General features: G+C 36.1%; 1 protein-coding gene across 2 annotated transcripts in view; it reads right to left on the bottom strand.

Annotated features, from left to right (window-relative positions):
• Positions 1-2454: 2454 nt before the first annotated feature.
• Positions 2455-17636, bottom strand: part of LOC132201215 (uncharacterized) — a 41861-nt gene continuing 26679 nt past the window's right edge. For both annotated transcript variants that reach the window (XM_059627202.1, XM_059627203.1), the window contains exons 3-10: positions 17420-17584; positions 13489-13599; positions 9181-9320; positions 7558-7732; positions 7189-7423; positions 5727-6036; positions 5245-5491; positions 2455-5104 (exon numbers count right to left, since the gene is read on the bottom strand). In XM_059627202.1, the coding sequence (XP_059483185.1) occupies positions 2697-5104; positions 5245-5491; positions 5727-6036; positions 7189-7423; positions 7558-7732; positions 9181-9320; positions 13489-13599; positions 17420-17584 (3791 nt within the window). In that variant the 3' untranslated portion in view covers positions 2455-2696. The remainder of the gene's footprint in view (positions 5105-5244; positions 5492-5726; positions 6037-7188; positions 7424-7557; positions 7733-9180; positions 9321-13488; positions 13600-17419; positions 17585-17636) is intronic.

Here is a 17636-nt window from a genome sequence, read left to right as displayed (position 1 = left end):
TTTATGTCGCATTAAAAATAGACAAATGAGAATGGATGGAGGTATTATACGCCGTCCTGCAAGCCCAGCAATATCGCCAGATAAGGGTTTAATATAAAAAGTTACTCCGAACAACAAACGACAGACTTAAATGTAATTTATTATGAATATTTTCGTCCTTCTTTGTTATTTCATTTTTACGCTTCCGTCAACTTGGTGGAAAACTTGAGCTAATTTATTTAAAAGTGTGGCATTTACAATTTTTTAATTTTAATTTTTTGTGCCGCCAAGGGTTGCGAAATTCAATTTACTCGGTCCGCTGAAAATTAGGTTAGCGCGCCACTTGCCGCACAAAGGCGACCATAATTAAAAAATAATTTCCACCAGTGTGCGAAAAGGAAGGAAGGGAGGGAGGGTTAATGGTCAGTGAAATTGTTTACGAGGGCGAGCCGGAAAAAGAGGGGCCGCGCGCAAAGTGTCGTAAGATACAATTATGATTTTCGCGAGCTGCAACTTTTCTCGCTTCTCTCTGAAATTACACGATGGATGAAATGGGCTCCGTAAAGATAACACGACATTTGATGCAGACAACGAGAGCTGCTTGGCTTTGCAGCGAGAAAAAGCACGTTTGCCTCGCTCGCAGTGGAGAAGAAACAGCCAGAGAAAAGTTTCATTTTTTTCCATTCCTCGAGCGACCCACTCCGACAAGAAACACGTAACCCAATAGAGAGAAAATCCGACGCTCTCGGACGGAAAAAGAAAATGCTTCCTAGATTTTGGCGCACAGTCCGAGTTTTTTTTTAGCTTTTTTTCTCTATCTTGTGCGAGAAGTAGTTTGCCCAAGAGAACAAGCATGAAGCAATTTGAATTTGGTACTGCGCCATCGGGCAAGAGAGCGATTAATTAAACTAGTAGAAAGTTTGCTAATTAATTTACAAGGAAAGAGTATTAGGGGGGGGGGGGAAGGAAAAGTACTAATTGTAAGTATTTAATGGATAAATTTTTATTAATAGCTTCTTTTACCTGAAAAGGCAAATTTGTAGTTTCATAACTCACGAGTCTATCATGTATTATTCTAATTTGTTTCATCAATTTAAATTTTACTAAAAATTAATAATAATAATAAAAATTTCCACAAGAAAAGGAGAAAGGAGCAAGAATAGAGTCAAATTTTTTTATTTGTATACATTTGTTGCTTTTGTGATTTTTTAATAAATATTTTTGATTAAATTTTTATTGAATAATTGTTTTATATTCAAATTATCGTCTAAGTTTTTCAAATATAATTTAAATTATATAAAACTAAATAAAATTTTATCCAACACATATATAAATTTAAATAGAATTATTATGTAAATAAATAATAAAATAAAATATTTATTTAAAATTTTAAAATAAAAATCATTGCAATTTTTAAACAAAGGCAATATAAAAAAAAATAATTTGACATTTACTTTTGTTTGCTTCTACGGCAATTGTAAATAAAACTATTTTATGTGGAATTTTATCAGCTCATATTCGAAAAAAATTAATGCATTTTTACCGGTATACTATTTTTTTATGAAAAAAATTACATAATTTTTGGCAGTCTGTGGACTTCAAGATTTCATTCCGTTATTTACTTACATATTTGTATATTTAGCACCTATTTTCTCATCATTTTTCTCCTTTGGCGTCTGCTTTTCAAATGCGTGATAAAAAGGCAGGGTTTGCCGACTGCTGATAAAAGTGCCACTCGCTCGCTTTTCATAACTTCCGCCATCCACCGAGTTTTTCCTTGGCTGCATTGTCGGCTATAAAAGCAAGCGTGCCTTCTCTAATACACGCGACGACGCACACATATAGAGAGAAAAATTCATCTCTGATGGCGCCTCTAACTCACACAGCCAAAGCATTTTCACGTGCAAGATTGAACACACACAGCTGGTGACAGCAAGTGGTTTCCTCGGTGGCAATTTTCCGCCACCGCACACTATATTAATAACATACAGCCAGCGATATATGGCAAAGATACACACATATTGCACTCGGAGAAGAGGCGCCTCTCCTGCACCTCTACTCGTACACACACGTGTGCCAGAATTGAAAAGCAAATTAATTACGTGACTTATCACGTCACAAATCTCACTCTCAACAGAGAGCGTGTGTGCCGCGCTCGCTCTCGTGAATTATTTGAGAGGCTGTCGTCGCGTGCCCGTCTTTTGCAGAGCTAAACAAAAAATTTCTTTTTTTCATTGCTTCAAGTTTTTTTTCCTTGCAGACTGATTCCAAGCAATTAAAACGTTAATTTTTAATTTCTAAGCAGGCTAGCAGATCAAAATTAGTGTCATTTTAAGTTATTTTATATGTTTTATTATAATAGGCATAAATGTATTAAACCAAATTTACTTTTTTCTGTATGAAAACTTTTATATAAAGAAGCAAATTAGAATTAAAATGAATGGTATCAAAATAAAGAAAAATATTTCTTGATAATATTTCATTTTATTTGGATTATAATCTACTCAAATAATCAACGTTAATAAATTTTGTGGTATAAATTTAAACACATTTAAAAATATCTCCCGCTCTTCATAGATCACAAATATATGCTTTTAGGCATAATACATTGAATTGAGCATATTATTTACAAATTAAATTGTATTAATTTCAAGGAGGGTATTTTCCCCTTTATTTACAGAGTATATACAAAATACTATTATGACTATATGAGTTTTTTACAAGCCATACTTGGCACTTAAATTAGTTCGGACGAGATTATTCTTCTGCAGTACTTGGGGCTCGAGTTTGCTGTTGACCCTTTTCGGTGGTGGCGGCGGCTGCTTTTTCTTCACGTGCGGCAGCAGAACATTCACTTCGCGCCTTTTCTCGCCGAAGTTGACAGAGTCTTGTGGTCTCGCTTTATTGTAAAAAAAGGAATCAGTACCCACACTCTCAGCGCCAGATTCGCTTCCAGCCTCGCAGAGAGACTCGCCCTCGTCCTCGCTGCTCTGGTCCCGCATCTCGTCAGCTACCCTTTTCAGAGAGTTGTTGCTGTCGGAACTGAGGTAGCCAGAGTCTCCAGGTCTGTTCGGCATTTTGATGCTCGTCTCCTGCTCCCACTTGGTCTTTTTCCACTTGGAAAAAGCGTTGTTGATGGAGCCCTCCACGCGTTTGCCCAAGTTGCCCTCCTTGGTTTCGTTGTGATCATCCTCTTCGCTGTCCGCAGAAGCCCTGTGGAGGGCAGAGTGGCTCGTAATCAGGTTCGGGAGTTGTGGCGGCATTTGACGCGGCGGCTTCTTCGTCTGAGGTGGACTTCTGCAGCCCCGCAAGTTTTTTGGCGGCAAACTCGGGGGCAGGACTGGCTTGGTTGGTTCACGTGGCGGAAGAGGAGGATTGCTGGTGTGGTTGTGTTTCTGTTTTGGAGGTAGAGAAGGAGGAATGCTGCCGATGGAGGGTGGCACCGGCGGCGGAGGCGTGGGAGGACATGCAGATCCGTCTGCCGTCCGCTGCCTCTTGGGTTTCGGCTTCGGCCTGGGCAAAACTTCAGGCGTGGCACTCCACATCATTTGCCTGATGTCGTCAATGGACGCTTGTCCCATGCCGTTGGCTCGGATCCGCATTTCATTTGGCGCAATTAGAGATCTGGCAGCTCTGCCTTTGCCCAAATCACCAGGTGGCCCTGCGAGAATATTTTCAAACTGCATCATCATCTGCTGCTGGCGTTTTGCCTCAAAGATTTCTCTCAGGCTTCCGAAACCTGTATTTTGGGAATTTCCTAGGTTAGGGAGAATTGCGATGTTGTTGCTCCTCAAGTCAGATATACTGCTAGGGCCTCTTCTCTTCTTTGCCTCGCCATAGGCCCAAACGTCAACTGATGAACCCCAAGAATGCTGCTCGTGCATGGCATCAGCGAAGAAACTTCCAGAGCTTTTCAACTGAATTTTCATCGGTCTTTCCAAAGAGTCGGCACATAAGTTCTCATTTTCATGGAGGCTGTGCTTAGAGTTCTTTCTATTCCGGTCCAGAGTGTCTGGTTCAAATTGATCCTCCTCTCGCCTCTCTACATATTCATGTGCTGGCGCCTCAGGCAATTTGATTGTCAAACTACCGGGGTAGTTCTCTGCTTCGGCATTGTTCTCCAACTGTTCAGAAACAGAGGAAGTTGGAGATGAGGTGTCCGACGGGGTACCAATTGAATTCTTTGGTGGCCTTTGTTTGATTGTGTGTCGGTTGATTGTGGAGTTTGATGAGGAAGACTGGTTGCTGCTGCAACTGTAGTCGTCATTGACGTAAACCTCACTAACCAAATTGTAGCCGGATGTTTTGGCTAACAACTCGGGCAGGCAGTACATCATTAGCGGCGGCCTCTTGTTAGGAGTTTCCGTCGTAGGCTGACTAACTGCGATCAATTCATAAGGATTTTCCTCTGCTTCATTCTGTGTGCTTTCCAGAGACTTTTCTCCACTGGTTGTGGTCTCACTTGAAGGCACGTCCTCACCAAGCAAACCTCTTTCACGAACTAGTTCTTTTATGACCGCGTCCATCAGTCTTTTGGGCTGGGGCGGCTTCGTGTTGACCCTGGCGGGCTTCTTCGGTGCCTCAATGGACGGTTCCTTCACCATTGGAGGGAGTTCAGGTTCTTTTTCCACGGACTCGTTTTCAACTTGGTCTTCGACAGGCTCTCCAGAGTCCAAATCCTCCAACCACCTCCTGATTGTTTGCTGTTTACTACCGCAGACATCCAGACTTGGAGGCAAACAAGCGGACGTTCCTTCACCGGCGGGAGTTGCATCGACTCGCCAATTTTCTTGTTTGGTGTACCCGTTGACGCTCTGACTGGTTCTGCTAGAAACAATTGAGTTTCCTTCCTCAGGAATACCCATGAGACTCGGGTTATATTTCTTGGCCGCGATTTTTATTTTTGACATGGCCACGACTTCTCTGAGCTTTTGCAAAAATTCAACGGCAGCTGGTGGTGGTGACTGCAGCATTTCCGGATCAAAGTAGGCAGGATTGAAGTACAATTTCTTCCTGCCACCAAGGAGATGACCTGAGTGGGACTGGGAGCCATTGCAGGCGCCATTACAGCCGGATTCTGATTCAGGCAGGCCCATTCCAGATGAGTTAAATGTATGACGGCCTCCTGTTAACAAAATGAGGAAATTTTTAATTAAAAAATCTTAGATTTGTGCATGATAAGCTTAGATTTGACCTATTTTTTTAAGGTTCAATTCTAATTTATTGAATGTATTAAATGTAATTAGGTTTTTTTTAAATACTAACCTAAAAAAGAATAGTCTCGTCCATCTCTGCCATTCGCCTCATCCAAAGTCTCGACGATCGAAACACTTTCACCAGGATGCCTCTCTAGACTGCCACTCTCTGTTGGTGGCTGAAGAGTAAGCGTGTAAATCCCAGTAGTCTGCAGGTTCGGCGAGTGCTGGTTTTCATCACCCGAAGAACTGGACCCTGGCTCGTTTGAGCTGCTCGATTCTGGGTGGATTTGCACCTTTATTTCAGAGATCTTATTCTGAAAATAATTAATTTTATATTAAATTCTTTAAAAACTCAAATGAAATTAAATATGAAAATGAAGAAATTTTATTTCATCAAAATTCAAATCCCTCAAAAGATCAAGAAATAATAAAAAATTTTAACTGTACGAAACTTTTAAATTTAATTATTTGCTGTGTAAAACTTATAGTACATTTGAATATATGTGACATTTTTATCTCACTAGAGCATTATTAATTTGACAATTTTACCATCAAAGGAGAGGAATTGTCAACGTTGGGGCGCCCGCCACTGTGTTGAGACCGAGGAGAACTTTGCGCTACTTCCTCGTCAGCCGACGATTCCTCATCGCGCTCCATACTTTCAGGCAGGTCGCCCCGCGGCAGACGGATGCTCCTTGCCGCCTTGTGGAACAAACTGGGCAGCTTGGTGAAATTTTCGCTGCCGATGCCGGCGGAAGCCATCAGGAGGGGGTTGTTCTTAACGACACCCTCGCTCATCAAGTTCATTTCGGTGCGGTGGCCGTAGCCGCCGTTGCCGCGACCTCGCTCCGAGTCGCTGCTGCAACAGAATATAAAATATCAAATTGAGCATGAAAGCTCGCCTTTCAAACGCGCTTTTAATAGGCAGCCTCTAATTGCTAATTACGCTGATGAAGCTATTTATGCGCAAAAATGATATCCCGACTGACGACGAGAGAGCGAAAGAAAGGTGTCTGCACTGCATGAATTATTTATTCATGCACTGCAGGTGCACAGACGCTAATGATGCTGACTGCTATTATTTTATGCATCATCGCACCGGAGATTGATGCAGATTTGATACTTTTCAAGCGCGTCGTATACACACAGTATTACCCGTATCGATAATTGGAAAATTATCATCCATGCCATCTAACGCAAACTGTTTGTGCAATTCTGTTTTTTATTTGACAATTCAGATAAGGCCACACGGTGTGATTTAATAGGGCAATTTATACCCACGTACCGTTAATACACTTACAAATTACATTTTTCTGAGTTATGTGTGCTTACGATAAATAATAATTAATTAATTGAGAAAAATAGAAACAAATGATAATTTCTAGCAGACTATTTTAAATTATCATCAAAAAAATTTACAAAAAGCCAATATTGCCTCATTTAATAATCATATAGAATTAATTATAGATTTAATAAATAATATCTCACTTTATAAAAATTATTTTTTTTATGTATTTTTGCAATAAAATAAACAATTTTATTTATATAATTAAATTATAATATTTAATTATTTAAAATTATTTAAATTGGTAAATTTTTCATTTTAATAAATAAATATATATAACAACAGTTGCGCATTAGTTTCCAAAAACTTCAATATAAATATCAATCTTGTCGTAATATGGAATATGTGAAATGTGATTGATTTTTTAATTAACCCAATTTAATGGAAGGTTTGGATGGATCAATTACATATCTTCCTTGTAATTGTTTTGGAGTTAGTCAGCAATGACAACAATCAAATAAATGATGAGATCCTCAATTACTCTAAAGGCAGATAATTCAAACGGTTTTTCATTCTGCACAACGCAAATCGGTCGGAAAAGTGACAATTGGCGTCGGCGTGGTTTTTTACTTTTGAAAGAACGCTCTGATAATCGAGTGGAACAAGAGCTCGCGGTTTCCACGCCGAGACGAAGAATAAACAAAATTTAATTCGCACGGGACTTACTCGTCTCCGGACTCGTTCCTCGACCGCTTCTTCTTTCTCCGGACGCGCCTGACGTGGATGTAGACAATGACCGAAGTGGCGTACACTAAGCACAGCAGCATAATGCACAGACCGACTGCGAGGTATTCAAGGGTGCTCAGGCCACTGGTCCTATTCTCGTGGTTCATCAGACCGTGCAGGAGGCCGCCGGTGCCGGCCAGCGAGTAGTCTGACGTGAACATCACCTCTCGCGCGCCTGAATTACAGAGAAAAAAATATTTGTTGAGAAACATAATTGCCGTTCAAAAGCCACAAGCCCGAAGGCGACGGTTCTTTTTTATTTCAAATCCGGATAATTAATGAACAGCATAAAAAAATATAGAAGCTTACCCTGCGATCCAGCCACTCTGAAAGCGATGCACGGAGTTGAAAAGGTGTGCGTTATTACGCCCAGGCCGTCGTCGGTCGGTGACGAATGGTGCACGCCATTGGGGTCTTTGCACATCAGCCGCGCCAAGAGGATTCGTCCCTCCATGCCGAAACGCAGGTCCTGCTCGCCCAGCCACTGAAATTGAATTGAATAGATTTTTTATTCACATTATAAAAATCGAGTGGAATTTAAAAATTGATCAATAATGGAATAATAAAGTATATTTTTAAGAAAATTTTGAGCAATAAGTTTCATTTTGCATCGTTATATTTTTTATTAAATTATTTCTTATGGATTTATTTCTCATTGCTTGATAATTTGTATTTTTATCTTTCAAGTACAATTCCAATTTCGTTAACATAAATGACGTATAAATTTATTGCAGTAAATCATATATCAACTTTGAAGTTTTCTTATTATGGGCAGTGAAATATCAGTAAATATTATTGGCAACAAAAAATAAATTGTGATGACATAATTTTTAGTTGTTAAAGGAGCATTTCTAAGCCTTTGTTGGAAATTTCATTCAAGAATTTTCTGTGCGTTATTTTCTCAGTGTAAATTAACGCATATTTTATTTAGATCCTCTAGTTTAATTTGATTTCCACGTTGAGAGTAAAGAGTTATGAGCGTTACAGGCCTCAGATCTTAGTTCAGTGAAATATCTGTTAATATTTAAATATAAAATAAGTATTTGTGTAATTATTTTTTAATTTAGTTTCTGTATTTAATACAAAGATAATTTTTTAACATTTTTTTGGAAAAAAAATATATTTTAACTTTTAAAATTTTTTATTATACGTAAATATTTAATAAACAACAAATAAATCAGTTATAATAATAGACTTTTTAAATATATATTTAAATTTTATTTAAACATAAGTTTTTTGATGATATTTATCAAAACATAACTAAAATTATTCGTATTAATTTATTTTTCTTAATATTAAAATAATTTTACTGAAAGGCAGTGCTTAATAAATCAGAGTGACCACGCTTGAGCTCTTTTCTTAATTCGTTCTAGCTGTAAATCTGCGGCGCGAAATGATCATTCGCTCATTATGCGTCTTCGCGTCATTATTTTATTATGCACGCGCACACAATATCCGCTAGGCAAAAAAAAAAAATGGATTTTTTTTTCTATACATGACCATCTTTCTCTCATCTACGAAGCGCGTGTGCCGCCGCAGCTCGCACACACGTACTGCACACAATTAAATAACGCTTCAACTGACCGTCCCGACGTGCATCTGTTTTACTGTTAATTTATTTTACGCATGACGTAAGGATTGCAACTAATTGTAATCTTGATTTGAATGCCGCTCTGCAGCGGTTTTTGCCTTTTGGCAGGTGGTCAAAATTGAATCCGACAATCACGCTCTTCGTGCGACTTTTTTATTGTCATATTTCAATTCATTGCCAAGAGATAAAACAAATCCCGGTTGGTGGAAAAAATTTATTATTTTTACTGGAAATATGAAATGAAAATTGTCCCGTTTGCTTAGTTATTTATGTCGCATTTTCGTGGCTAATCGGACCACTTTAAATGCATTGGGCGAGAAAGCAGTTTTTTTCTATCTCACCTGCAGGAAGGTGTGTCGCTGGTCACGAAACAGTCGCAGGGGAGGCTCCGTGTCCGAGGTATTGCGCAGTTCGAGCCAGCCACTTCTGGTCAGGAATTGGGCACTGGAGACCACGCAGATTGGATCCTCGCCCACGTCGGCTGCAAATTAATAAAAAATAAAATCGATTTTGTATTTCATTGGAAAGCGGTCTCTTTGATGGAAGAGGCAAAAAATAGAAGCTCAGCCGAACTGACTTTTATGGGACCAAATTCTTCTAGGACCATGATTAACCAGTCATAAATTTCTGTGAAATATTATCAAGAATCAAATTTTTTAGAGGCGTTTCATTTTTTCCAATATCAGATAATATGCAATCATATATCATTACCAAGTATTATTTTTTCGTAACAATTAATATTCATCAATTTTATCGTAAACTGTAATACCTTTTTTTTAAACTGAAAAAAAAAATAGAAAGGGCACGTGGCAGGCCGTTCCAGACAATAAAGTCCCTTTATTTAGGCATTAAATAGTTTATTGCGAATACCTCATCGGAGTACAATTCTTCAATATTTAAAATAATACAAATTAATATATTTTAATTAATTTAAAAATTTAAGACTTTGAATCAATATTTTTAACCATTCATAAATTCTAAGAACATTTTATAAAGTCACGTTTTGTAGAAATTGACCATTAAAAACATAATTAAAAAAATCTTGAAACAAAACTTCATTTCATACACTTCAAATTTTTTAAATTGTGCAGTTCCCCTCATTTGAATTGTTAAATCATTTATTTTCCTGTTATAACTCATTAAAAATCCCAAATTCGGTCTCCTTTCTGTGCTTTGCTTTACTAATTTAAAAATTTTACTCAAATAATTAATAAATTAAGTGCATTTCGCAATAAATCTTGGCATTAAATCTCCAAATCCATTAATTACAAGATAAGAACATTATCTCTTATAAATATCAGTATTATTTTACAGTTTTCATAATCCAGTTTTTATAATAGTCAGGCATCAAAATCATTAAACTGCTTTCTTATGAAATAAATCTCTAACATTTTGTCTATCGATCTTGAGGGATTTCACTAATGCATAAACCAAAAAAAGTCATTTGCATATTAAATCTACCAGCATCGCATCAAGTGCATTTATTTTGCTCTCGTCGGCCGGTCTGAAAGCAACTTCCGCGTCACTCAATTACATAAGGCAGTTAAAAGCAACGCGTGGATTCACACAAATTGCCTCCGCATGAAATAAATAAATCGCGGCTCGCACTGCGACATATCGGCGCGGACGAAAAATCGTTGCCGTAACTGTTTCCGTGTATAAATGTGTTTGTGCTTTTACATATATTTTCCCTCTACCGACCATTAGAATAATTTTGAACGCTATCAAAACGGGCAAGCGGCAGCAGAGACAACAAAACTAATTTTCATATATAGAGAGCGTGTTCGTCCGTCGTGAGAGTTTATTGCGCCTGCAATACACAATGTCGCGCTATTTGGGTAATTGTGCATGAGCGACGAGTAAACAAGTCTACTCGACACGGTCACTATCAGCCTCTATACAAGTACGACTCTCAAAGTGGTCCTAATAAATATTTGATATTATTATACATCTGTTTATACCCGCAGTGCAATAATTTTTGTTCCAGTGATATCATTTAATTTAAAATTATTTTCCTTTCGTTTGATACATAAGATTAATAGAGCTAACCAGTTTCCTCGTAATGAGCCAAAATAAAATAAAAATTATTTGCACAGGTGTGTCAGAAATACAATATTAATTTACTGTTTTCTTAAGTTTTTGTATAAATAAATGATTGAGAAAACAGATTCAATTTTTTAACCAAAAACTTTGGAATATCGTAAAAAAATTTCAGTAATAAACAAAAATAAATTTAGAGTAAATTAATACAAGTAAAAGTACTTTTTAAAAATTTCATCTTTGGCAAGCATTTTCCAATTTCAGTATTATATTTTATACCTGACAAGGGCTTATATGGCTTCCACGTTATAAAAAATTATTTAATTATAGTTATGTTTCTTTTCATATTTCACTATTTTATTTTTGAAAATCTTTTTCGAAAAATGGAAAATTTTTAAATAAGAAATATGTCTCAATTTGAAAAAATTAACAATTAAAGCATAATAAATAAAATAAATAAATTTTTATTTTATTTATAAAAAAATATATTAATGGTAAATTATGAATGAATTATGTATTTATTGAAAACCAACAGCTACATATTAAAATCAACATCACATCAAGTGTTCTTTTCTATTAGCGCTGATCTAGATAGATTTGAAACGATTAATCTACAAGGATCCATTTTGGCCCAGTTAAGCCGCACTTCTTGCTTGATTTTAATTCCCAAAACCTGCACTTGTCAAAATTCATGATATATCCCGTCGTCAGGAAACCTGCATGCCTTTCGAGTGAAAGAAGAGGATTCAAAAAATAAAATATGTTACTCGCTGATGTTTGTTATGGTGTTCTGTTTGGTGTGATTAATATTTCTCTGACACGGATTAGAAAAAGCGATTTGGCATAGAAAATTTTAACGGTCTCAGATCACATGTTGGAGAGAAATTTGGGCGTTCTCGCCCAGATCTGTGATGGCGATAAATGCAGCGGATCTCTGCAAGAGTGGAAAGTAATTTATCCACACTTCTGGAGAAGAAGATGTGAAAAATAACTCTTAATCATTATGTTTTTTTTAATACATAGAACAGTGGAAAGTCATTACTTAAAAAGAAAATGATGACTTTCGGGTCTCAAATTTTAGTTTAGAAGCAGAAAATAAGTATTTGTCTTAACCAAGTATTATTTATTTAATAATATAATTATAGATTATTGTATTCATAAAAGTAAAAGACTTTTTCATCGAATAATTTTCTGATTTCATGAAGTAATTGATAACTAATTGAAGTACCTATTATTTATAAAAATTGAAAAATAAAAAAACTCTAAAAAATACCGAGCTCTCAAATTTTTTAATAATTGAACATGAATCAAAATTATAAAAAATAATTTTAAAATAAAAAAGTTAAAAAAATTTATTCAAATGATTCAAACAAAATTATAAAATTTTAAAGAGTTTTTGGCTAAAATAATTTGTTAAGTAAACTAAAACTTATAAAAAACCTTTTTTGCTAGAATAAATTAATATAAAACCGGCGAATCGGAAAATGGTGAATAAACAAGTACCGTACGAGGGAAAGTGTGAATGGCCTTTGTGAGGCATCATCTGGCGTCTGAGAGTCATGCAGACGCGCTGCCCGTTTGTTATTGCACATTAGCAAAGGGGTTATGGAGGCACGCGTTGGCTCCGCAGAGCCGGTTCTGAATAATGCATCGCCGCACGTGAAATACTTCATGACATAGAGCGGTAGCAGGAAACAAGTTTCGTGGTCCATTGCACTTTCCTGCTCGTCTCTCTCGCTCGATCGCGGACGAGACCGGCCGGTTGGGTTTAATTCCCGGAGAATTATGTACAGAGACGGGTGTGTGTATTATTATTATTTGTAAGAGTTTAGAGGCTCTTGAAAATCAAGTGCATTCACTCTCGTCCGACGACGACCACTCGCACTTCCGCATTTTATGTAATAATCACGGTCGGGGCAACTTGCGCAGCCAGACCGACCGCTCTTTGATAAATAAATGCAAGTTTAGTTTCCTCAATAACTGTACCGCCACAAAAAGACGAAAGACGGCTTTCTGCTGATAAACTAAGTGCAAGAGACTCTGCGTAAATGAACCGTGTTGGGAATTTTAACCAACAATTACACGCGTCTTAAAAGCTTTGATTCGTTTCAGGCAAATTGGAAGAAATTTTAACCAGAGAGTTATCTTAAATTTAGTGACCGAATATAAAAATAAGTAAATGCAACTTAATTTTATTTGATAAATGGATAACATTGAGGTTTTATAACAATTAAAATAGTTTGCAAATATTTTTAAAATTATTGACATTTGCATTTTAATTTTATCTCTCAATAAAAGTTATTAAATAACTTGCAAAGTAGATTGAATAAGGGCGGTCCAAAAGCCCGGGCGTAAGTTTATTTACGAAATAAAAAAAAAAAAATTGGGATAAAATAGTTTTTAGAATATTTAATTTATATTATACATTAAAATTTATTGTAATTTTATTGAACTATGAAATAAATGGTTTGTAAAAATATGTAATTTATCAAAATCCAAACATTAAAAAACATATACTTGAGATTTGATGTTTTTAAATTGCCCATTCAATTATGTGTTCATATTTATATTATATATTAAGGAAAAAATTAAATAAACAGTTTACCCACCATTAAAAGCGATATCGGAGCTGGGATGGATAATCTGTCCTTTCATCGGCAGGAACACGAAAGGAATCCTCTGCTTCCTTTGCACATTTTGAAACGATGCGAGCGAACATTCTGAAACACAAGACAAAAACAAGCAGCTGAGAAAATTATATCCTTCAAAATTAATCATATTAAAAAAGGAGGGCCCGTCAAACAGCGCCAATCTAATTACCTAAACGCTAATTAAAGGATATAAGATGAATAAAAAATAAATCAGAGAACACCTTGGGATGAATTATTTATTAATTCCGTGATAAAAGCGTTTAACTTTTTACCACAGATTTAATGTGAAAAAATCAAACGCTTATTTCAGGCCGTTAGAGTTATAATATAATATCCAGTCTTTTTTCCGTCTCTCTCCCAAATTAATCTCATTAAACCCACTTAAAAAAGTAAATCAACGGCGTCCACTGTAAAATTGATCTGGTTTCGTGCACCGGACAAACTGAATCTTGATACGCAAACAGAGCGAGCAAGTCACGCGAGGAAGCGCCAATCAATCAGCGTGCAAGACAAGTTGATCGACTGCCGCTCTCATGAAAATTATATTATCAAGGATAAACTTGCCAAAAATCAAATAATAATCTGCAAACTCCATGAGAAAACTTACTTCCTTAAAGGCATTTAGTAGTAAAGTAAGGTTGGACGCACCTGTTTGTGCTATCAGCTCCCATTAAATAATTAATGCATCGCAGCCATAAAGATACCCGCGCGTTTCTAAGCACAAACATCCTCTCCCGGACAAAGTTAGCCGGCCTGATGCTGGAATACATTACGAAAGGCATATCGTGTGTGCATAAAGGAGCAGAGTGATTATAAACTGCGTGAGAGCGCCATTAAAGCGATTGATTGCCCGCTCGAAAATGGATCATCAAAATCTCTCGGAAGAAACTTTGATGCTTTATGTGTGTAGCCAGTAAACAAACACTTTGGCAATGCAGGTATTTCGAATGTATGAAAAATTAATGAACTAATTAGTACAAGATTACTGTACTTTTATTTAAAAATATAATTTTGGTGTGTCGCAATTCTAAATCCATCAATTTAATAACCTGCGTTGCCGCAAACTTCAATCTGTAAATGCTTGTAGATGAAAAATAACATTGATTGATCAACAGTGTTGTATTTATAATCATTTTAGTATCATCACAGACCAATGATTGAGAGCAGTCGATAGTGGTCGTAAAACTGAATTATGTGTCCTTTTTCCAATAACTACTGTTCTGAGAAGACGGATATAAAATTCAATATTTTTTGTTTTTAATTATAGAGCGTTTCGTAAGAATTATAACAAAGAAAATCTTTTCACGTTAATTGTATGGTAATTTTCAAAAACAAATAATTATAGAAACCATCTAAAATTTCATTGATGAGAAGAAAACGGACTCTTGAATTGATAATAAATATTTCTTATTTTATTAAAAAACAAAAATCATGAAATTAGGGTTGCAGATTGTGACTCATACAGCTTTTTTTTTTAACAATGACAAAGCCCGTTTTCTTCACTTCCATCATCTCATGTTTTCCTCAAGTAACAATTTCTTAAATAATATTTGAAGTTTTTATGTAAATATTAAATAATTAAATCTAAATTGAACTTATATATAAAGTTAGAAATCTTTTAACCTAATTTTTACTAGTTTTATTTTAATTGCAAGTAAATTTAAAATAATAAATACACAAATATGGGCAGCTCATTATAAGCTTTGCTTTATCTAAATGGTGCCCCCAAAAAGAAACAAGAACGCGAAATGTGCCCTCATTTAATTAAGACTCTGCAGAGTCAACATCTCGTGCAGTTCGCCGAAAGCACACAAAACGCTGCGAGCTGGCAAAAACGGGCGAAAGCAAACAGACACTACTTTTTCAGCTCACCGAATTCGGCTGAACAATCAAAAGAGCAAATCACGCCGTCCGTGAATAATTAGCGCCGCGAGAGGGAACTAAAGACTGAAAAAAAAGACATCAGGTCTATCCATCATCAAAGGCGGACAAGCGCAAATCGCGCCGTCTTAATTCCGGGGCGTGTATCGCTCAAATTCGAATTTTGACGAGCAAGTTTATCAAACCGGTCGATCGGTTAGGTTACAACAATAGCTGCTATTTTAATAAAGTAATAAAACGGACGGACAATGAGCCCAAAAGTGACTGACACTTCTCCTCTTTGCGTGATAGCCTCGGCGTTGCTATATGCAAACCATTTTTTTCGTCTATCGCTCTACGAAGGAGAAATTCGTGAGTTTATTGGCTTTCATCTGCATTTTATTATTCTGTGTTTGTTTAACGTGCCCAGAAGTCGGAGATTTTATAGATAAAAAGAGGAATTTGAATTTTAAATATAGAAATGGACATCGTTTATTAGATGTGTGAAACAAAAAACATCAAATTCCTGAATGCCGTGAGTTATTTCATAACACTGAAAGCATTTTTTTTTTTAGCTTTGCGGTCTTTTTTTTATCAATTATATCAAGCGAAATAAGAAAGGTCTTCTGAAGGGATTCTGGAGGAGTCAGGTTTTAGAAAGTTTGACAGTTAATTTAATTTGATTTGTCGCATCGTCGCGTGTGCCCAAAGAGGTTGATTGCGCACATAGTAATATTTGAAAGTGGAAGCTTTTAGCACTAATAATTATTAATGAGGGTGCCAAAAATATGTCAAGCCTATTCAGCAATTTAGGGAAATTAATAAAAATGTAAGAAAAAACTATTTAATTGAAGTAATGCACAACATTAAATTATTCCATAAAATTTTCTGTTTAAACAAATTATAAACTATTAATGAAGACACTAATCTTTTTAAACCCCCATGTAAAATGTAGTAAAAATAAATAAAAAACCAAATTTACCGAGCTATTGTTAGTTTTTTTTATAATTTAAAAAATATAATAAAATAATTACTTATAATAATAAATAAAATAATTGTTTTCAAAAATTGAATGTAAACATTGTATTTGGAACAATGTGTACAAATAAACAATAACAATAGTAATGTTGATAACTATTTCTGTATAAAAATCTCGACCTCTCAACACCTTTAATAAGTCATGAAATTTAATTTCTCCGAATATGTAGAAACACAAATTCCTATTGAATTCGGGATTTATTCAACTCCCTTAAGACCTTCAATTACAAGCCCCATTCTAAAGACTGTGAGCGGTATGCTAAAAAGCTTTTTGAATCAACTGATAATGATAATTTACGTGGTGCTGAGTGTGTTGTTACCAAACGTCGCGAATAAATTGCCATTTTGATTATTGATTTTGCCTGTGTTTGCCAAGTCGAAAGTCTCCGATGGCAAATTTTCTGTTAAATCATTGTATGCTAAACCTGTTTCCAAAAGGCTAAAGAACCTTGTTATCTAAAGCAACTATAGAGATGGAATGGGTGAGGCTAGGACCTTTTTCTCCAACAAGATACCTTGTCTCTCCCTAAATTTTCACTAGAATAAAAAAAATTATAAAGCCAATGCCGAAATTTATTACACACTTTGCCAATTAACTATTACGGCCATGAGCCAAAGTGCCCGTTAGATTTCTCCGACGAGCGTCAAATAATATCCAGCAGCGAAAAAGACAGGTGGATTTCACCAAAAGGGAGAGAGAGGAGAAGAAGCGTTGGAAAACTAGTTTTTTTGATAAACCCACTCGGCTATAGTAGTTTTGACATGATAGACAAAAAAAATTTAATGAGCTAGAGCAGAGATTCCAAGTGAACTCTCAGATGTGTCGCGCCAATTTTCGCGAATTCCGCCCGGAGACAAAAAACAAAACCTCATCTGGGCGGTGAGTAATTATAATTTTGGCTAGGATTGTAAAATGAAAATAATACATAATCGGCTCATAAATTCGAATTATAAAATTTTACAACTTAATATGTGTTTGTTCTTCACTTACCGTGGAAGTCGTCGACGCAGACATGCAGGTCCTCTCGGAAAACGGGACTTTCGGCCGGACACTTGCAGAAACAGGGTGGATTGTCCTTGTTCCTGGCCGTGGGCGCCAAAGAGGGCAACGCCCTGCTGTCGGCACACAGCGTGCTCGAACAGGCCACAGCGGCACCTGAAACACATCCAAAAGGGTTCGCTTTATTTGCATAAAAAACTAATAGAAT

Source organism: Neocloeon triangulifer, unplaced genomic scaffold (assembly GCF_031216515.1).
Source record: "Neocloeon triangulifer isolate White Clay Creek 2 clone unplaced genomic scaffold, ASM3121651v1 ptg000014l, whole genome shotgun sequence".
NCBI lineage: Eukaryota > Metazoa > Arthropoda > Insecta > Ephemeroptera > Baetidae > Neocloeon > Neocloeon triangulifer.
The sequence above is the reverse complement of the archived record's forward strand: the minus strand, read 5'-3'. Positions and strand labels throughout refer to the sequence as shown.